This window comes from Oncorhynchus keta, chromosome 21, assembly GCF_023373465.1.
Source record: "Oncorhynchus keta strain PuntledgeMale-10-30-2019 chromosome 21, Oket_V2, whole genome shotgun sequence".
In the NCBI taxonomy this organism is placed as follows: Eukaryota; Metazoa; Chordata; class Actinopteri; order Salmoniformes; family Salmonidae; genus Oncorhynchus; species Oncorhynchus keta.
Genome location: NC_068441.1, coordinates 24,185,242 through 24,206,498, shown reverse-complemented (window position 1 = coordinate 24,206,498; position 21,257 = coordinate 24,185,242). Strand labels below are relative to the sequence as shown.

Sequence of the window (21,257 nt, the reverse complement as noted above, 5' to 3'; positions counted from 1 at the left end):
TACCTGGTCCCTGAATATGCGTGCCAGCGGGGCACAGTCAGTAGTTCTGATGAAACGGGTCACATCAGTGATGCTCCAGCCCAGAGGACTGCTGTCCAGATGCAGCTTCTTCTGCACCTCCACCCGCCCACTCTGAGACAGAACACACACAAAGGGGAGGTTACACATATATAGTTCCAGGATCAGTGTGTGTGTGTATTTGTGTGCATAATTATCTAACCACCGCTACCTTAGGTAAGGTGGGCCTGTTCTCATCGTCTGAGTAGGAGGGTGAGCGGGCGGGTTTCCTGCGCTGGCGACGGGGTCTGTCCCGGGGGCGAGGTTCTGTAGGGGTGGGACAGGGGGAGGGAGAGGGGGGCTGGGACTTCCTCTCTGATACCTCATAGTCATCCTGCGGCTCGGAGCCTGAGTCCTCTTCACTCAGAGAGTAGTCCTCATCCAGGTCCTCCTCTTCTCCACTAGCCTGGGGTGGAAGAAATGTGGACAGTTATGATTAGTTTGAATACTGGCTCCTTTCATATAAAAGTTCCCCGTAACATCAGATCTAGAATCAGATCTAGAATCATTTCTCTGCAACCTACCCCAAATCCTAACCTTAACTGTTAGATAACATCTGACCCGGGACCAATAGTTAGGGGCAACTCTTCTGGCTTCTCTGTGATGATTAAGTTAATGGCAGTTGAAGAAGATGAATGTAAGAATGTGCAGTACCAGTGGGGAGCCAGCAGGGGTGCTGTCTACAGAGGTAGACAGGTGTTTCTTCTTGTGGACAAATATCGGCTTTTTCTTCTTCCTCCTGCTCCCCTGCTTGGTGCTGCTCTCCAGGTTGGTGTAACCACCAAGGGGAAGGCTGATTCGCTTGGTCTTCTGCTTACCATAGTAATGAGCTATAGAGCACATAGACATACACCAAGGAAACTATTTAGTAACCAAAAAAAGTGTTAAACAAATCAAAATATATTTTATATTTAAGATTCTTCAAAGTAGCGACCCTTTACCTTGATGACAGCTTTTCACACTCTTGGCATTCTCTCAAACAGCTTAATGAGGTAGTCACCTGGAATGCATTTCAATTAACAGGTGTGCCATGTTAAAAGTTAACTTGTGGAATTTCTTTCCTTCTTAATGCGTTTGAGCCAATCAGTTGCATTGTGACAAGCTAGGGGTGGTTTACAGAAGATAGCCCTATTTGGTAAAAGACGAAGTCCATATTATGGCAAGAACAGCTCAAATAAGCAAAGAGAAACGACAGTCCATCATTACTTTAAGACATGAAGGTCAGTCAATACGGACAATTTCAAGAACTTTTAAGTTTTAAAAGCAGTCGCAAAAACCATCAAGCGCTATGATGAAACTCGCTCTTATGAGGACCGCCACAGGAAAGGAAGACACAAGAGTTACCTCTGCAGTAGAGGATAAGTTCATTATAGTTAACTGCACCTCAGAAATTGCAGCCCAAATAAATGTTTCACGGAGTTCAAGTAACAGACACATCTCAACATCAACTGTTCAGAGGAGACTGTGTGAATCAGGCCTTCATGGTCAAACTGCTGCAAAGAAACCACTATTAGAGGACACCAATAAGAATAGACCTACTTGGGCCAAGAAACACAAGGAATGGACATTAGACCGGTGGAAATCTGTCCTTTGGTCTGATGAGTCCAAATTTGAGATTTCTGGTTGAAACCGCTATGTCTTTGTGAGATGCAGAGTAGGTGAACAGATGATCTCTGCATGTGTGATTCTCACCGTGAAGCATGGAGGAGGTGTGATTGTACTTTGCTGGTGACACTGTCGCTGATTTATTTAGAATTCAAGGCACACTTAACCAGCATGGCTACCACAGCATTCTGCAGCGATACACCATCCCACCTGGTTTGCGCTTAGTGGGACGATGACCCAACACACCTCCAGGCTGTGTAAGGGCTATTTGGCCAAGAAGGAGAGTGATGGAGTGCTGCATCAGATGACCTCGTTTGGGAAGAGTTGGACCGCAGAGTGAAGGAAAAGCAGCCAACAAGTGCTTAGCATATGTGGGAACTCCTTCAAGACTATTGGAAAAGCATTCCAGTTGAAGCTAGTTGACAGAATGCCAAGAGTGTTCAAAGCTGTCATCAATGCAAAGGGTGGCTACTTTGAAGAACCTCAAAAATATATTTTGATTTGTTTAACACTTTTTTTGGTTACTACATGATTCCATATGTGTTAGTTCATAGTTTTGATGTCTTCACTATTATTCTATTATTATGTAGAAAATAGTAAAAAATTAAGAAAAACCCTAGGTGTCCAAACTTTTGACTGGTACTGTATGTATGCGTGTGTGCGTGTTTGGTATCACGTACTGTATTTGGTCTTGGTGAGAAGGGAGCAGTTCTCCGAGCAGTCTTCCAGCACCATGTGAGGTGCGATCAGGTTGGGGCAGCACTCCAGCCTCACACATGTCTTCCTGCAGAACTCAGCCACCTGGTCAGCTGTACGGGCAATCCCCACAGTGGCCCGGTAACTCTTTCCTTTGTACCTTCAAACCACAACATGGTCCAGAGCAGAATCTGATCCATTACTGTCTGTCAGACACCAATGTGGTAGGGAGCATCTCTTCCAGTATGTTTATGCAGCAGAGAGTGTGTATATCCTCAGTGTCACTCGACTACTACCATGCAGTGGTTTGCAAAAGTATTCACCCCCCCTTGGTATTTTTCCTATTTTGTTGCCTTACAACCTGGAATTAAAATAGATTTTGGGGGGGGGGTTTGTATCACTTGATATAAACAACATGCCTACCACTTTGAAGATGCAAAATATTTTTTATTGTGAAACAAACAAGAAATAAGACAAAAAAACAGAAATCTTGAGCATGCATAATTGTTACCTTTTGCAGCAATTACAGCTGCAAGTATCTTGGGGTATGTCTCTATATGCTTGGCACATCTAGCCACTGGGACTTTTGCCCATTCTTCAAAGGCAAAACTGCTCCAGCTCCTTCAAGTTGGATGGGTTCCGCTGGTGTACAACAATCTTCAAGTCATACCACAGATTCTCAATTGGATTGAGGTCTGGGCTTTGACTAGGCCATTCCAAGACATTTAAATGTTTCCCCTTAAACCACTCGAGTGTTGCTATAGCAGTATGCTTAGGATCATTCTCCATCCCAGTCTCATATCTCTGGAAGACTGAAAACAGGTTTCCCTCAAGAATTTCCCTGTATTTAGCATTACCCATCATTCCTTCAATTCTGACCAGTTTTGCCATCCCTGCCGATGAAAAACATCCCCACAGCATGATGCTGCCACCACCATGCTTCACTGTGGGATAGTTTTCTCGGGGTGATGTTAGGTGTTGGGTTTGTGCCAGACACTGCATTTTCATTGATGGCCAAAAAGCTCAATTTTTGTTTCATCTGACCAGAGTACCTTCTTCCATATGTTTGGGGAGTCTCCCTCATACCTTTTGGCAAACACCAAATGTGTTTGCGTATTTTTTTCTTTAAGCAATGGCTTTTTTTCTGGACACTCTTTTGTAAAGCCCAGCTCTGTGGAGTTTACGGCTTAAAGTGGTCCAATGGACAGATACTCCAAACTACGCTGTGGAGTTTGCAGCTACTTCAGGGTTATCTTTGGTCTCTTTGTAGCCTCTCTGAATAATGCCCTTCTTGCCTGGTCCATGAGTTTTGGTGGGCGGCCCTCTCTTGGCAGGTTTGTTGTGGTGCCATATTCTTTCTTTTTTTTTAAATAATGGATTTAATGGTGCTCCGTGGGATGTTCAAAGTTTCGGGTATTTTTTCATAAGCCAACCCTGATCTGTACTTCTCCACAACTTTGTCCCTGACCTGTTTGGAGAGCTCCTTGGTCTTTATGGTGCCCCTTGCTTACTGGTGTTGCAGACTCTCGGGCCTTTCAGAACAGGGGTATATAATCTGAGATCATGTGACACTTAGATTGCACACAGGTGGACTTTATTTAACCAATTATGTGACTTCTAAAGGTAATTGGTTGCAACAGATCTTATTTAGGGGCTTCATAGCAAAGGGGGTGAATACATATGCACGTACCACTTTTCCGTTTAAAAAAATAATGTTTAACCTGTTAGTCCACTAGGGGCATTATTTCATTTTTGGATAAAAAGACGTGCCCGTTTTAAGCGCAATATTTTGTCACGAAAAGATGCTCGACTATGCTTGGAATTGATAGTTTTGGAAAGAAAACACTCTGACGTTTCCAGAACTGCAAAGATTTTCACTGTGAGTGCCGTTGAACAAAAGCCCAGGAAATGAACAGGATTTCTGAAGCTACGTTTTCCATGATCGCCTTATATGGCTGTGAATGCGACAGGAATGAACGGACACTTTCTATCGTTTCCCCAAGGTGTCTGCAGCATTGTGACGTATTTGTAGGCATATCATTGGAAGATTGACCATAAGAGACTACAATTGCCAAGTGTCCCGCACAGTGTCTGCGTGGAAATTGGTGCGCAAAAGTCAGCTACCAGTATTTTTCCATCCGAATCAGAGAAGAATGCAGGCTTCCAGGGACGGCATTTCAATGAAGAGATATATGACAAAACACCTTGAGGATTGATTCAAACAACGTTTTCCATGTTTCAGTCGATATTATGGAGTTAATTCGGAAAAAGTTCGACGTGTAGGTGACTGAATTTTCGGTTAGTTTCGGTAGCCAAATGCATAGTAACAAACGGAACGTTGTGTCCTACACAAGAATCTTTCAGGAAAAACTGGACATCTGCTATGTAACTGAGAGTCTCCTCATTGAAACATCTGAAGTTCTTCAAAGGTAAATTATTTTATTTGATCCCTTTGCTGGTTTTTGTGAATATGTTGCGTGCTAAATGCTAACGCTAAATGCTAAGCTAGCTATCACCACTCTTACACAAATTATAGATTTTCTCTGGTTCTAAAGCATATTTTGAAAATCTGAGACGACAGGATTGTTAAGAAAATGATAAGCTTGAGAGCAGGCATATTTATTTCATTTCATTTGCGATTTTTAGAAATCGCTAACGTTGCGTTATGGTAATGAGCTTGAGGCTGTAGTAACGCGACCGCATGCGGCATGGGGCGGACTATGAGGTTAAACAAGTTTTTTATTTTTATTTCACTTCACCAATTTGGACTATTTTGTGTATGTCCATTACATGTAATCAAAATAAAAATCAATTTAAATGCAACAAAATAGGAAAAACGCCAAGGGGATGAATACTTTGCCATGCACTGTATATAGTTGCGTTATGGTGCATACATAGCGACCAAGAATAGACCAAATCTACAGCATACAGAAATAAATTGTGTATGGTTTCTCATTTTATCACATTACTGTACAGTAAATACTATAATCTAAACAGCAATTATACAACAGGTAGGTCTAATCCTGAATGCTGACTGGTTAAAAGCGCATTCCAGCAGGTGTCTATTCCACAAGTTACCACCGGCTAAATTTTATGACATTAAAATACCTATTTATTCTGTTCCATCTGACTGTGCAATCCACTGTCTCATCAGCCCAGCCAGGCAATTTATAAATTCGATCTCCACTATAAAAAGCCTCTTGACATTATCTCAGATTGTTTTTAGACTAACATTTAGTTTTCAACAGTGTAGATTTGTACAAACCTTGCTGTTTGTCTATCCAACATTTGCAACATTGTTTCAATATTCATATTCAATCTCCAGCAGTCCCATAGTAATGAGTGTGTCGGGAATCGGGACGAGACAGACAGGCAGGCAGCGTTTCTCAGCCAGTTAAATTCATGAATCAGCTGGCATAATTTTTGTGGATATATACAAAGAAATGTCAGTTGAAAAAAGGTAAGACAAAATTAACTGCTGCTAGTTTGCAGTCTTTCCAGCTTCATTTTGAAGAAATTTTGTGAGCTGTGTTGTTGGCTAGGTCCTCTGAACAAGTGTCCTGACAAGTGAGCACATTTTCTATGCCAGGCGAAATCAGCCTCATTAACTCATTGTTATGGATGTGTCCAAATAAATGTCACTAGAAAACAGCTTAAACAAATGCAAATGCAGCTACTTTGCTGTTATTCTGGCTGTACTTTTTGACGTCACCTAGCCGTAGTTGGCTAGCTGGCAAGGAAGGGATAAGAAAGTTTCCAGCCAATATGGCAATGGAACATTTAGAACGAACGACTGGGTCGCGTCCATAGATACAGAAGAAAAAGACTGAACGACTGGGTCGCATCTCTGGCAACCGGACCGATAGAACAAACGACCAGCCGGCTTGAGTAGCAACCCTAGATTTGCCTTGGGACTAGATCTTTTGGAAGGATGAAATACTATGAATAAATTCATCATAATAATGTGTTTAATTAAAATATGTCAATCTTTGAATATGTTAGTAACCCGTTATCCTCTCATGTCCTGTGGTCCAGGTGTTGACTCTGCTGATCAGCTCAGCCTACAAGCCCAGCCAGGTGCTGAGGGAGCTACAGCAGGACCCAGAGCTCAGGGGGCACTTTGGTGGGGAATGGCAAGATGGCACCGACAGATATGGCAGCTCTGCTTCTAGGTCCTAAGCAACTTTGCAGTATTTTGTTTTTTTGTGTGTTATTTTTTACATGATTATTCCCCCAAAAAAATGTTATTACATACAGCCCGGAAATAACTTTTAGTTATCAGGGCTGTGGTAATTCACCAGCATTACGACCATGAATTGGATCCTTTGTTCGTACCCCTCAAGGCAATTTAACTTATTCCAGAGGCTGCTCCAAAACACCACCGGCGTAGAAAACGTATTCGGAGTGGACTTCTCGTCCAACCCAGAAAGGCATGCACACCATCTACCGCTTCCGAATATGTTACTTGGTAATGTTCAGGCTCTGGATAATAAAGTAGACAAGCTAGGGGCGAGGATCTCCTTCCAGAGAGACATCAGTGATTGTAACATACTGTTTCACCGAAACATGGCTCCGTCCATACAGCCAGCTGGATTCTCAATATAACGAGCAGACAGGAATAAAGAATTCTCCGGGAAGAAGGAAGTCGGGGGTGTATGTTTCATGATTAACTACTCATAGCGTGAGTAGTTAATCAATCAAATGCAGACTGCATTACCTCCCAAGAGAATTCTCTTCGGTTATAGTCACAGGTGTGTATATTCCCCCTCAAGCCGATAAAACGACAGCCCTCAAAAGAACTACACTGGACTTTATGCAAACTGGAAACCACATATCCTGAGTAGAGGTCGACCGATTCATCGGAATGGCAGATTAATTAGGGCCGATTTCAAGTTTTGGACGGCGATTTTGCAGATGTTTTATTTTTTTTTTACACCTTGATTTAATCTTTATTTAACTAGGCAAGTCAGTTAAGAACATTCTCATTTTCAATGACGGCTTAGGAACGGTGGTGTCATGACGTTGGCCTGGGGGTAGGTTTATGACAGTCATAAATACCTCTTACCCCCCTTTTCCTCTCTCTACCCTACTGATGTTACATTTGCAAAACCCTTGGTTAACATAGAGATTCTGGGAACATCAGAAGGTGGGGGGAAATGAACTATATTTTGGTAATCCGACCAATTGAACATATGCGGTGGTACTTAATGAATAGGATGTCGGTTCGGTTGTCATCTGAGACATTCTCATCAATGATAAGATGACAAACTCTACAGTGGAAAGTCTGCACATTGTAGCTATCGGATTCACATGGAATTGTTGTTCAATTTAAATGTTTGAATATGAAATTATTCGTGATGGGATGAAATGTGATTTTAACTTCTAAAATGTGAGATTTGGGTTTTCATAAGGCTCTGCTCAATCAGTGGCCCGCCCCTGTGAAAGGACATGGGCTATAAAACTTTTCAAACGCCCTCCTCTCCCTTCCTATATAAGCCCTTGACGACAATATAACCTCCTGTTCCGAGGACGACAGTCCAATGTCAGAATGGTTCAGATAATAACAACAGAACGAAGCCAACATCAGTGTGAGCTTTGGTTGCGAATGGTATGAACTTTGAACTATTATTCACTACAGAAGTGATACCTCCTAGCCGTTGAGTTAGCAACAGCAGCTGCAAACGAGGGTTAGGAAGGAACAGACAGAGTATCCCGTCTACCACACAACAAGTTACTGCAACGTATTCAATTTACCAGCAGAGACATTCTTCAAAGGACAAAGGACTCGTTGGGCAACACGGCCTTCCATCTACCATCAACCTACCGAAGCACAGCTCAGAGTAAATATTTATTGCATTTTCCTTTTCCAAATGGACGGTAATTTTACAAGGCATAAGATACTGTATTTACGATAGCACATCTTCGCCCTTTGTTCCTCAGTCTTCCCGCTCTTTCACTCAAACCCAGACCCTTTTCTTTTGTGTAACCAGCTGTCATATCTGTTCCGCCCGCTAGGGATGTTTGCCTTTATGACGTAATTTGTAATCAAGTTATGATTTAAATATGTGTATGTGTAATTCTGTGTGATTAGTTAGGTATTTAGTAAATAAATAATTAAACCCAATTTTGTATTGCTGATTCAACTTGTTAGCCAGGGTTCGTGCAGATAATCAAGAATTTACAACTTTCAGATGAGACTGAATTAAGATGACAATTAATATTGACTGCTATTGATGTAAAATATTACTCTGTCTTTAAGAGTTTATTTGGAAGATAACAGCTCTATAAATATCATTTTGTGGTGCCCGACTCTCTAGTTAATTACATTTACATGATTAGCTCAATCAGGTAATATCAATTACGGAGAAATTATTTTATAGAATAGTATGTCATATCACTTAATCCGGCATAGCCAAAGACACGACAGTGGGTTAACTGCCTTGTTCAGGGGCAGAACAACAGATTTTTAACCTTGTCAGCTCAGGGATTCAATCTTGCAACCTTACGGTTAACTCGTCCAACGCTCTAACCACCTGCCTCACAAGGAGCCTGCCTGTTACGCGAATGCAGTAAGAGCGCAAAAGGTAAGTTGCTAGCTAGCATTAAACTTAATCAATCATAATCTAGTTATAACTACACATGGTTGATGATATTACTAGTTTATCTAGCGTGCCCTGCGTTGCATATAATCAATGCAGTGCGCATTCGCAAAAAAAATTACTGTTGTTGCGCCAACGTGTACCTAACCATAAACACCAATGCCTTTCTTAAAATCAATACACAGAAGTATATATTTTTAAACCTGCATATTTAGCTAAAAGAAATACAGGTTAGCAGGCAATATTAACCAGGTGAAATTGTGTCATTTCTCTTGTGTTCATTGCACGCAGAGTCAGGGTATATGCAACAGTTTGGGCCGCCTTGCTCATTGCAAACTAATTTGCCAGAATTTTACATAATTATGACATAACATTGAAGGTTGTGCAATGTAACAGGAATATTTAGACTGATGGATGCCACCCATTAGATAAAATACGTAATGGTTCCGAATTTCACTGAAATAATAAACGTCTTGTTTTCGAGATGATAGTTTCCGGATTCTACCATATTAATGAATAAACGTAGGGTGCCATCTTTCGGATGGGACATTAAACGGGTGTCCTGACTCTCTGAGGTCATTAACGATCCCATGGCACTTATCGTAAGAGTAGGGGTGTTAACCCCGGTGTCCTGGCTAAATTCCCAATCTGACCCCCAAACCATCACAGTCATCTAATAATCCCCAGTTTACAATTGGCTTATTCCTCTCTCCTCTCCCCTGTAACTATTCCCCAGGTCATTGCTGCAAATGAGAATGTGTTCTCAGTCAACTTACCTGGTAAAATAACGGATAAATTAAATGAAATAATGACCTAAGGCTCGCATTTCTGTGTGTTATTATGTTATAATTAAGTCTATGATTTGATAGAGCAGTCTGACTGAGCGATGGTAGGCACCAGCAAGCTCGTAAACATTCATTCAAACTGCACTTTCGTGCGTTTTGCCAGCAGCTCTGCTGTTTATGACTTCAACTCCCGAGATTAGGCTGGTGTAACGATGTGATGTGAAATGGCTAGCTAGTTAGCGGGGTGCGCGCTAATATCGTTTCAAACATCACTCGCTCTGAGACTTGGAGTGGTTGTTCCCCTTGCTCTGCATGGGTAACGCTGCTTCGAGGGTGGCTGTTGTCATTGTGTTCCTGGTTCGAGCACAGGTAGGAGCGAGGAGAGGTAAGGAAGCTATACTGCTCCACTTTTTATTTTTTATTTTTATTTTACCTTTATTTAACTAGGCAAGTCAGTTAAGAACAAATTCTTATTTTCAATGACGGCCTAGGAACAGTGGGTTAACTGCCTGTTCAGGGGCAGAACGACAGATTTGTACCTTGTCAGCTCGGGCATTTGAACTGGCAACCTTCCAGTCACTAGTCCAACGCTCTAACCACTAGGCTACCCTGCCGCCCCTGGCAATACTAAAGTGCCTATAAGAACATCCAATAGTCAAAGGTATATGAAATACAGATGTTATAGAGAGAAATAGTCCTATAATTCCTATAATAACTACAACTTAAAACTTCTTAACTGGGAATATTGAAGACTCATGTTAAAAAGGAACCACCAGCTCTCACAAGTCCTCAACTGGCAGCTTCATTAAATAGTACCCACAAAACACCAGTCTCAACGTCAACAGTGAAGAGGCGACTCCGGAATGCTGGCCTTTGAGGCAGAGTTCCTCTATCCAGTGTCTGTGTTCTTTTGCCTATCTTAATCTTTTATTTTTATTGAGATATGGCTTTTTCTTTGCAACTCTGCCTAGAAGGCCAGCATCCCAGAGTCGCCTCTTCACTGTTGACGTTGAGACGGGTGTTTTACGAGTACTATTTAATGAAGCTGCCAGTTGAGGACTTGTGAGGCGTGTTTCTCAAACTAGACACTCTAATGTACTTGTCCTCTTTCTCAGTTGTGCACCAGGGCCTCCCACTCCTCTTTCTATTCTGGTTAGAGCCAGTTTGCGCTAATCAGAACCAGCACAACAGTTTTCAGCTGTGCTAACGTAATTGCAAAAGGGTTTTCTAATGATCAATTAGCCTTTTAAAATTATAAACTTGGATTACCTAACACAACGTGCCATTGGAACACAGGAGTGATGGTTGCTGATAATGGGCCTCTGTACGCCTAAGTAGATGTTCCGTTAAAAAAATCTGCCGTTTGCAGCTACAATAGTCATTTACAACATTAACAATGTCTACACTGTATTTCTGATCAATTTGATGTTATTTTGATGGACACAAAATATGCTTTTCTTTCAAAAACAAGGACATTTCTAAGTGACCCCGAACTTTTGAATGGTAGTCTACATAGACTTGGAATCCCTGGCCACTTTAATAATGGAACACTAGTCACTTTAATAATGGAACACTAGTCACATTAATAATGTAACACTAGTCACTTTAATAATGGAACACGAGTCACTTTAATAATGGAACACGAGTCACTTTAATAATGTTTAAATAATATATACATACCTCTTTACTCATCTCATATGTATATTCTGTATTCTATTCTACTGTATTTTATTTAACGCCACTCCAATCTCATATTTATATATTTCTTAATTCCATTCTTTTACTTTTAGATTTGTGTGTATTGTTGTGAATTGTTAGATACTACTGCACTGTTGGAGCCAGGAACACAAGCATTTCACTACACCAGCAATAACATCTGCTAAATGTGTATGTGACCAATACAATTTGATTTGTTGTTATGGTGTATACTCTGTAATGTACACTGACTTAGCCTGAATCATTGTTTCCTGGCTCTGCATATAGTTAATGATCCCTATGAAGCAGTGCGAGTGTATCTCATCCACATCATCATATAAGGTGAGTGTTATTAACTTCACTAGGGTAGGGGGCACCATTTTCACTTCTGGATGAAAAGCGTGCCCAAAGTAAACTGCCTGCTACTTAGGCCCAGAAGCTAGGATCTGCATATAATTGGTAGATTTGGATAGAAAACACTAAAGTTTCCAAAACTAATAAAATAATGTCTGGGAGTATAAAATAACTGATTTGGCAGGTGAAAACCAGATAAAAATCTATCCAGGAAGCGGGACTTTTTTTATGTTTGTAGTTTTCTATTGAATTCCATTTCAGCATCCATTGAATTAGGACTCAAATTGCACTTTCTATGGCTTCCACTAGATGTCAACAGTCTTTTATATTGACAACGTTATTGTCCAGTTGAAATATTATCTATTATTTAGGCTAAAAACAACCTGAGGATTGATTATAAACATTGTTTGAAATGTTTCTACGAACTTTACAGATACTATTTGGATTTTTCATCTGCCTGTTGTGACTGCGTTTGAGCCTGTGGATACCTGAACAAAACGCGCTAACAAAACAGGTTTTTGGATATAAACAGGAACTTCATCGAACAAAACTAACATTTATTGAGTAAATGGGAGTCTTGTGAGTGCAACCATATGAAGATCATCAAAGCTAAGTGATTCATTTTATCTCTATGTCTGACTTGTGCAACTCCTCTGGCTGGTAACTGTTTGTAATGTTTTGTCTGCTGGGTGCTGTTCTCAGATAATCGCATGGTATGTTTTCGCCATAAAGCCTTTTTGAAATCTGACACCGTGGTTGGATAAACAAGAAGTTAATCTTTAAACCGATATATAACACTTGTATGTTTTATGAATTTTTATAATGCGTATTTCTGGTTTTGAATTTGGCGCTCTGCAATTTCACTGGATGTTGGCCAGGTGGTACGCTAGCGTCCCACGTACCCTGGTGAGGTTAACGTAGCATTATTATGGTGTTATAGTGTGGTGGGTAGACTGACTTGGCCTTCAGAGTCTCTCCCTGGCCGTGCCCCCTGAGCTCTGGGTCCTGCTGCAGCTCCCTCAGCACCTGGCTGGGCTTGTAGGCCGAGCTGATCAGCAGAGTCAACACCTGGACCACAGGACAGGATACAGGGGGGTTAGAAAGCCATAGAAGATGACATGGTAGGATACACCACAGAATGAAATATAATATGTATCTGTATGGGGATAACAATGAGTTGTCATCTACAGTTGTGCCTGTGTAAGATAGAGAGGAGCTGGTAGAGGTGTGCTGCTCTCTCGTTCACCTCTTTCAGCACCAGGACACAGTTGCCAGGGCCAATGCTCTGGGGCAGCTCAGCGATACGGCCCTTGTTCAGGTAGGGGCCAGAGAAACAGCGGTGGTTGAAATAGATCTTTGGGCAGCTGTACTTCCCGTTACCCTGAGCTGCTGACATAGACAGTCACACACACATGTAAGATTTTCTCATACGCATTCTTTTTGCACAAATGATTTTTCACAAGGAATTACACTCACCGTTCTCCGATTGGTTCAGATCCTGCTGCAGGGCCGTGGCTTTAAGTGGAGATCTGCAATCAGATCAAACCAAAATAAACATACAGTTAAAAATAAAATAACACACGTTACAAAGTTGGGTAACAGTAGAGGTAAGTTTCGCTTTTTTTATTTCTAATCCCTCGCTCTCTGTAATAATCAAGGTCTGCAAAGCTCACTGCTTTTCTGGTTGCACCACGGTCACATGGCTCTTCCTCTGAGCTGCAACAGAACAGGAACAAAAGTCAACATCTACACATGCCAGTAACCTTCAGATAAAACACTGATATACACCAATCACCAAAATGGTCAAGAGGTTCTTGTTTGGAGCCTGACCTCTAGGTTTGTAGGGGTGTTGGAGGGGATAGCCATTACTCTCACACCAACTGACTGGAAAGATGTCCAGGGAGTCCACATGAGTGATAATGTCAGGGAGAGGCTGCTTCAACCCTGAGAAGAACACACAAAGCAGAGGGGAGTTTATGAGTGGCTGAACATGTGGCTGAATAGATTATGTAAAGTACCAGTAAAACAGATTTGGACACACCCACTCATTCAAGGGTTTTTCTTAATTTTTACTATTTTCTATATTGTAGAATAATAGTGAAGACATCAAAACTATGAAATAACACATATGGAATCATGTAGTAACCAAAAAAAGTTTTAAACAAATCCAAATATATTTTATATTCTTCAAAGTAGCCACCCGTTGCCTTGATGACAGCTTTGCACACTCTTGGCATTCTCTCAACCAGCTTCATGAGGTAGTCACCTGGAATGCATTTCAATTAACAGGTGTGCCTTGTTAAAAGTTAATTTGTGGAATTTCTTTCCTTCTTAATGTATTTGAGCCAATCAGTTGTGTTGTAGGGATGGTATACAGAAGATAGCCCTATTGGTAAAAGAAAGTGCAGTCGCAAAAACCATCAAGCGCTATGATGAAACTGGCTCTCATGAGGATCACCACAGGAAAGGAAGACACAAGAGTTACCTCTGCTGCAGAGGATAAGTTCATTAGAGTTAACTGCACCTCAGAAATTGCAGCCCAAATAAATGCTTCAGAGTTCAAGTAACAAACACATCTCAACATCAACTGTTTAGAGGAGAATGCGTGAATCAGGCCTTCATGGTGGAATTGCTGCAAAGAAACCACTACTAAAGGACACCAAGAAGAGACTTGCTTGGGCCAAGAAACAAAAGCAATGGACCAGTGGACCAGTGGAAATCTGTTCTTTGTTCGGATGAGTCCGAATTGGAGATTTTTGGTTGCACCCGCCGTGTCTTTGTGAGACACAGAGTAGGTGAACGGATGATCTCTGCATGTGCAGTTTCTACGATGAAGCATGGAGGAGATGTGATGGTGCTTTGCTGGTGACACTGTCTGTGATTTATTTAGAATTCAAGGCACACTTAACCAGCATGGCTACCACAGAATTCTTCAGCAATATGCTATCACATCTTGTTTGAGCTTAGTGGGACTGTCATTTGTTTTTCAACAGGATAATGATCCAAAACACACCTCCAGGCTGTATGACGGCTATCTGACCAAGAAGGAGAGTGATGGAGTGCTGCATCAGATGACCTGGCCTCCACAATCACCTGACCTAAACCCAATTGAGATGGTTCGGGATTAGTTGGACTGCAGAGTGAAGGAAAAGCAGCCAACAAGTGCTCAGCATATGTGGGAACTCCTTCAAGACTGCTGGAAAAGCATTCCTCATGAAGCTGGTTGAGAGAATGCCAAGAGTGTGCAAAGCTGTCATCAAGGCAAAGGGTGGTTACTTTGAAGAATCTAAAATATAAACTCAGCAAAAAAGAAACGTCCCCTTTTCAGGACACTGTCTTTCAAATATCATTTGTAAAAATCTAAATAACTTCATAGATCATCATTGTAAAAGGTTTAAACACTGTTTCCAGAGCTTGTTCAATGAACCATAAACAATTAATGAACATGTACCTGTGGAACGTTCGTTAAGACACTAACAGCTTACAGACGGTAGGCAATTAAGGTCACAGTAATGAAAACTTAGGACACTAAAGAGGTCTTTCTACTGACTCTGAAAAACACCAAAAGAAAGATGCCCAGGGTCCCATGCTGCAAGGAGGCTTGAGGACTGCAGATGTGGCCAGTGCAATAAATTGCAATCTCCGTATTGTGAGAAGCCTAAGACAGCGCTCCAGGGAGACAGGACGGACAGCTGATTGTCCTCGCAGTGGCACACCACGTGTAACAACACCGGCACAGGATCAGTACATCTGAGCATCACACCTGCAGGACAGGTACAGGATGGCATTAACAACTGCCTCAGTTACATCAGGAATGCACAATACCTCCATCAGTGCTCAGACTGTAAACAATAGGCTGAGAGAGGCTGGACTGAGGGCTTGTAGGCCTGTTGTAAGGCAGGTCCTCACCAGACATCACCTGCAACAACGTCGCCTATGGGCACAAACCTACCGTTGCTGGACCAGACAGGACTGGCAAAAAGTGCTCTTCACTGATGAGTCGCTGTTTTGTCTCACCAAGGGTGATGGTCAGATTTGCGTTTATCGTCAAAGGAATGAGCGTTACACCGAGGCCTGTACTCTGAGATGGGATCGATTCGGAGGGTCCGTCATGGTCTGGGGCGGTGTGTCACCGCATCATCGGACTGAGCTTGTTGTCATTGCAGGCAATCTCAACGCTGTGCGTTACAGGGAAGACATCCTCCTCCCTCATGTGGTAACCTTCCTGCAGGCTCATCCTGACATGACCCTCCAGCATGACAATGCCACCAGCCATACTGCTCGTTCTGTGCGTGATTTCCTGCAAGACAAGAATGTCAGTGTTCTGTCATGGCCAGCGAACAGCCCAGATCTCAATCCCACTGAGCACGTCTGGGACAAGTTGGATCGGAGGGTGAGGGCTAGGGCCATTCCCTCCAGAAATGTCGGGGAACTTGCAGGTGCCTTGGTGAAAGAGTGGGGTAACATCTCACAGCAAGAACTTGCAAATCTGGTGCAGTCCATGAGGAGGAGACGCACTGCAGTACTTAATGCAGCTGGTGGCCACACCAGATACTGACTGTTACTTTTGATTTTGACCCACCCGCCTTTGTTCAGCGACACATTATTCAATTTCTGTTAGTCACATGTCTGTGGAATTTGCTCAGTTTATGTCTCAGTTGTTGAATCGTGTTATGTTCATACAAATACTTACACATGTTAAGTTTGCTGAAAATAAACACAGTTGACAGTGAGGACGTTTATTTTTTTGCTGAGTGTATTTTGATTTGTTTAACACTTTTCTGGTTACTACATGATTCCATATGTGTTACTTAAAAAATAAAGGAAAATAAAGGAAAACCCTTGAATGAGTAGGTGTGTCCAAACTTTTGACTGTTACTGTATATATAATTAGACTGAGTATTCAGGTAGGTGAAATTGACACCCAACAACATTATTGTCCCTCCCCCAAAACCTTACATCCCTCCAACCCAGCCCTTTTCTCTCTCCTCCAGCTGTTCTGTTCTCACCCTCCAGATGCAACCAGATGTGCTGACCTCTGACCCTGGTTACGGTTGCCACGTGAACTTGCTCAGGAGAGACAGGATTCACCGCCTCCAGCCTCATGGACTCAACAAAGTCATGATCACTCTGTCCCTGGGGAGAAAACACCTGTCATCATATCAGTTGGAGTGGTGTGTGTTTTTGATTTAACTATCCTTGTAGGGACCAGAAGTCCCAGAAGTCCTCACAAGGATAGTAAAACAAGGGAAAAAAATTCAAGTGGGGACATTTCACTGACAAAGAAAAAGGCTATTTTAGGCTCAGGGTTAGTTTTACAGTTCGGGTCAGGTTTTGGGTTAGGATAAGGGTTAGGGAAAAATAGGATTTTGAATGGGAATCAACTGTTTGTTCCCAAAAAGGATAGTAAAACAAACATGTGTGTGTGGTTGTGTGTGTCTCACCACGGGGAAACAGCTCTCTGGCGCTCCTTCCGCTCCACACTGTTTCAGGTAATCCGCCCAGTCAAAGTTCTGGCCCTGGTAACCTACACACCCACATACCCAGGGACACAGTAAACTCTGTGATCCATTTCACTGGACCAGTAGAATGCCTGAGGTGAGTGTATTTTGCCATACCTGGAGGCGGACTGAGGGGTACCCCATTTTTAAGGCTCCATTGGGCAGGGAAGATTCCGGTGCTCCCATAGTGACAGAGTAAGGATAAGCCAGGCCCCGCCCCTTCACTGTCTCCCTGCAGGCTGTCCATCTGCACCCTGAAGTACTGGTCGCTCAGCACCTGGGGAACACAATGATGGCATCACTGCTACAGCCCCATACAACTAGGGGAAACCTACCATATGATGATTGTGTCATTGGTAAACAATTCAGGAGAAGACTGATGAGGGTGTTACTATGGTGACATGTAAGCGTTACCTTGGTGACAGTAGCTGGGCTGGTGTTGAAGGGGGCAGCGGGGTCCACTGCCTCTAACTTCATCCCCTCAGAGAAGCAGTGAGGAGAGAGGACTGGCCTGTCCTACAAACACACACACAGGAGATATGCCAGGGAGGGAGGGAGAGAGGGAGAGAGGGAGAGAGAGAGAGAGAGAGAGAGAGAGAGAGAGAGAGAGAGAGAGAGAGAGAGAGAGAGAGAGAAAATACCTTAAAGAAGTCTTCATTGATGGCTTCTTCTTTAGGCTGTCTAATGTTCTTTCTCACCTCCTCCCACTCTGTCTCGCTGCGCAAACCACGAAGCACTGCAACACACACACACACACACAAATAAACACACTACAACAGTGGTCACCAGGCAACCAGCCCAGCATTAACATATCTTATTCAACAATATCTTGATGATTCATTGACTGAGGTGTATTTGTGTTTACTCTGTCGTTTTCCAAAACCAGGGTTGGTCAACAGCGCCACAAGGTGCAAAGGCAGTTCTATTCCTTACCAGCAGGTGGGGTGAGAGAGAAGCGGTTTTCCTCAGCCCAGCCAGGTGGGTGTAAGAGGGGGTCCAGGTAGAATACCCAGCGCCTGGTCTGTGACTGAGTGAGCCCCTCCGTCCCAGTGTAGCGCAGACACAGCCGGCCCCCTATGTTGTCCTCCACCTGGGCCCCCCAGGCCACCCCTGGGTCTACACTGTCCTGCAGCTCCACACACCTCCCCAGGGGGAACAGGTCTCCCCCTGTCTGGGCCTGGACACAGACAGAGAAGGTTTTATTTTTATTTTTTTTACATTTATTGACACTAAACAATCAAGCTGTTCTGAAATTATTAGTAATGTTGAATAGGTCCCAACTATAGTTATGGTCCTAGTGTCCCTACCCTCCCCGCTCCTCCCTCCCCCCAGACTCACCCCCTCCAGTAGGTGTGCTGGTGCACTCCCTCCCTGAGCCAGAGCCTCCTCTAGGACAGCTTCCCAGTCAGCATGTTTCTCACGGACACCTGAACACACATCATATTTATACATCGATATCCAGTACATTCCTGTATGAAAAGTTGTACATTTTCCAATGCATTTATTTGAACACAGCTCCAAACCGGTCTACGGCAACACAAATGTCTATTTCCATCAAACCCTATGTCACCCCCTACTCACCCTCAGGCGGTCTCATTGGTTGCCTGTGCTGTCTGCTCCAGCCCAGAGGGTGGAGGTCAGAGTTCATGATGTCACACCAGAAGTCTGCTCGTCGGTCATCGTGGTAACCCTCGTAGCGCAGCAACAGCAGTTGGCCACAGGTGGTGATGATGGTGGCCACCCAGTAGGGTTGGTCAGGCTCCGAACGCACACACACCTCCAAACTCATCCCTGGAGCCAGCCCTGTCTGCAGGCTACGGTCCACCTGAGAGGGAGGGAAGGGTGTGTATGTGGATATACAATAAATAGGGCCATGACCACAAAAAACTCTGGTCCCTAAATATAAGTACCATATCTGCAAATAGGCCCTGATGCGGTGTAATAAGACATACATGTTTGAAGGCGTGATGTGGAACCGCCAATACGCCATTCTCCTCCAGATATTCATCCCAGTTGAAGTCAGACTCCAGTTCAGAGCCACCTTTTGAAAGACACACACAAACTTATTTACAAAGACAGAAATATCATATGAATACACCTCTGCCATTCAACCATTGTGAGACTCACCAGATCCCTGTGTCTCTGGGTTCATGATGCCCTACTGTGTTCCCAACACCACCCAGGAGACTGTATTAGCAGTAGCTAAAACCACTTTGATCCAACTGAAAAAGTTACAAAAGACAGGATGTTAAATAAACACCTCTGTAGAGGTACATCTGTTTAGGGCCTGGTACTCAGTGGCCTTTAGATCTCACATACTACACACTTATACAGTTCCAAGTCCACCATCTCCATCTCATATTATACACCCATTCCCCCCTCCCTCCTGAACTCAAGCTGAAAACCCCCTTCCTGTCAAAGCAGTAATATCAAACGATCATGGGATGTGATCGCAATGCATGTGGAGTCTGCACTTTTGAGGTTATAAATTGCACCCTAGCAGCCTCTGCCTCGCGACAGGTGTTCCTGCCAGTAGCTGACAGATATATTCTTATCTCAGAAAAGGTGTTGGTTGACCGTGACAAACTCAGCACAAAAATGCTAATGCCAGCCTACACATAATATATTCATATTTGGTTACGAAAATGGCTGTAAGAAACAGTCAATATAGTATTGGTCACATACAAGGATGTCATTGGTCACATATGGCCAGCCATAGACTACAGTGAAACAGTGTAATAGGCTGTACTGTGTATTAAGTACAATGTTAAAATGTTTACGATGTTACTACATCAGGCCGCTTGCAATGACACATCTCAAGCTAAACAAACATCAGATAAAACACTAATCTAGAAAAAGCTAGTCTGACTTTTCAGGGGTAGTTTATGTCAGCATCAGCAATATTGCAATCTACTGTTGACACAATCTTGCAGGCAAAGGCGTAATGCGCCACCCCAACTTTCAATGTTATATTGTGTTCGAGTAAAATGTAATTGACAACATTGAAAAGAGAATAACAAAAGCTGTCTTGCCTATGACGGGTTTACAATGTTGATCGTGGATATTAAAGTCAGTGAGAGGAGATTGATCGGGCGCGCGAAGCTGATGCACCGTTTCCACTGACCACGAGCAAGTTAACAACTGAAATGTCAAGTATGGGTATGGCGCTGCCGACTCAGTCGAGCACAATACAGCTTATTTGACACCAGGAAAAAACACACGGGAGCCACCAAGGCAGCTGAAAATAGTACATAATAAATAATAGGTAAGTATTTCGTCCACGTACGTGAATCTCACCTTTTCCTAGTTCTTCCAAGTAAATTTAAAACGTTACCCCCGTCTTTCTCCTGTCCTCTGCCTCGTTCCAATATGGCACGAATCTCAACTGCGCATGCTCGATCATTCACTTTCTCAACCTGGTGCTGTCAAGAGGCGTCCCGCACTGATGGACTTGTTAATGTTTTTGAGCGATTACAGGGAAAATATTGACATAATCTGCCCAATGCATTGTGTTCTCTTTGTTTAAATTACAAATTCATATCTAAATCAATTCAACTTATATCCTGCCACAAACAACGACCCGCTGACCGAAAAAGGATAAAGCATAAGACAACAAGCATACACAGCCAGTCGTCGTGAGCCATGCAATAAAGCACTAGTTAATACAACAAATTAAATACAATATAGACCTATTTCGAGATCATTTTTCTGCATCAATTCTCTATCCTAAAGGCAACTTTTAGTTTGTATCCCCCTTCCCCATGTTCTTTTAAATCAAAGTCTAATTTTGTAGGCCAAAGACCAGGTTGTACTTTTTTGATTCCATAGCCTTTTTTCCTCTCGCAGGGTGGGGGCTCGTGCAGTAGGTCTGACTGCTCCGTTTCCATGGCAACAACATCACGAGAAGCACAAAAGGAAGGATGTGGGGTGGCGGGAAACTCGACGCAATTACTTCCATTAAATTT

General features: G+C 42.9%; 2 protein-coding genes across 5 annotated transcripts in view; one reads left to right on the top strand and one right to left on the bottom strand.

Annotated features, from left to right (window-relative positions):
- The window catches only part of LOC118399877 (ruvB-like 1), a 27,206-nt gene extending 20,662 nt beyond the window's left edge, over positions 1-6,544 (top strand). The window contains exon 12 of the mRNA XM_052473561.1: positions 6,394-6,544. Within this exon, the coding sequence (XP_052329521.1) occupies positions 6,394-6,400 (7 nt within the window). The 3' untranslated portion in view covers positions 6,401-6,544. The remainder of the gene's footprint in view (positions 1-6,393) is intronic.
- LOC118400311 (scm-like with four MBT domains protein 1) overlaps positions 1-21,257 on the bottom strand; it is a 26,840-nt gene extending 5,583 nt beyond the window's left edge. The window contains exons 1-20 of one of the 4 annotated variants that reach the window (XM_035797014.2): positions 20,579-21,257; positions 19,420-19,514; positions 19,245-19,333; positions 18,874-19,117; positions 18,631-18,719; positions 18,226-18,469; positions 17,934-18,028; positions 17,707-17,808; positions 17,410-17,569; positions 17,236-17,318; positions 16,801-16,927; positions 13,622-13,735; positions 13,465-13,507; positions 13,268-13,320; positions 13,038-13,180; positions 12,750-12,859; positions 2,343-2,518; positions 712-887; positions 230-463; positions 4-132 (exon numbers count right to left, since the gene is read on the bottom strand). In XM_035797014.2, the coding sequence (XP_035652907.1) occupies positions 4-132; positions 230-463; positions 712-887; positions 2,343-2,518; positions 12,750-12,859; positions 13,038-13,180; positions 13,268-13,320; positions 13,465-13,507; positions 13,622-13,735; positions 16,801-16,927; positions 17,236-17,318; positions 17,410-17,569; positions 17,707-17,808; positions 17,934-18,028; positions 18,226-18,469; positions 18,631-18,719; positions 18,874-19,117; positions 19,245-19,333; positions 19,420-19,444 (2,436 nt within the window). In that variant the 5' untranslated portion in view covers positions 19,445-19,514; positions 20,579-21,257. The remainder of the gene's footprint in view (positions 1-3; positions 133-229; positions 464-711; positions 888-2,342; positions 2,519-12,749; positions 12,860-13,037; positions 13,181-13,267; positions 13,321-13,464; positions 13,508-13,621; positions 13,736-16,800; positions 16,928-17,235; positions 17,319-17,409; positions 17,570-17,706; positions 17,809-17,933; positions 18,029-18,225; positions 18,470-18,630; positions 18,720-18,873; positions 19,118-19,244; positions 19,334-19,419; positions 19,515-20,578) is intronic. The other 3 variants (XM_035797013.2, XM_035797016.2, XM_035797015.2) reach the window with 3 other exon arrangements.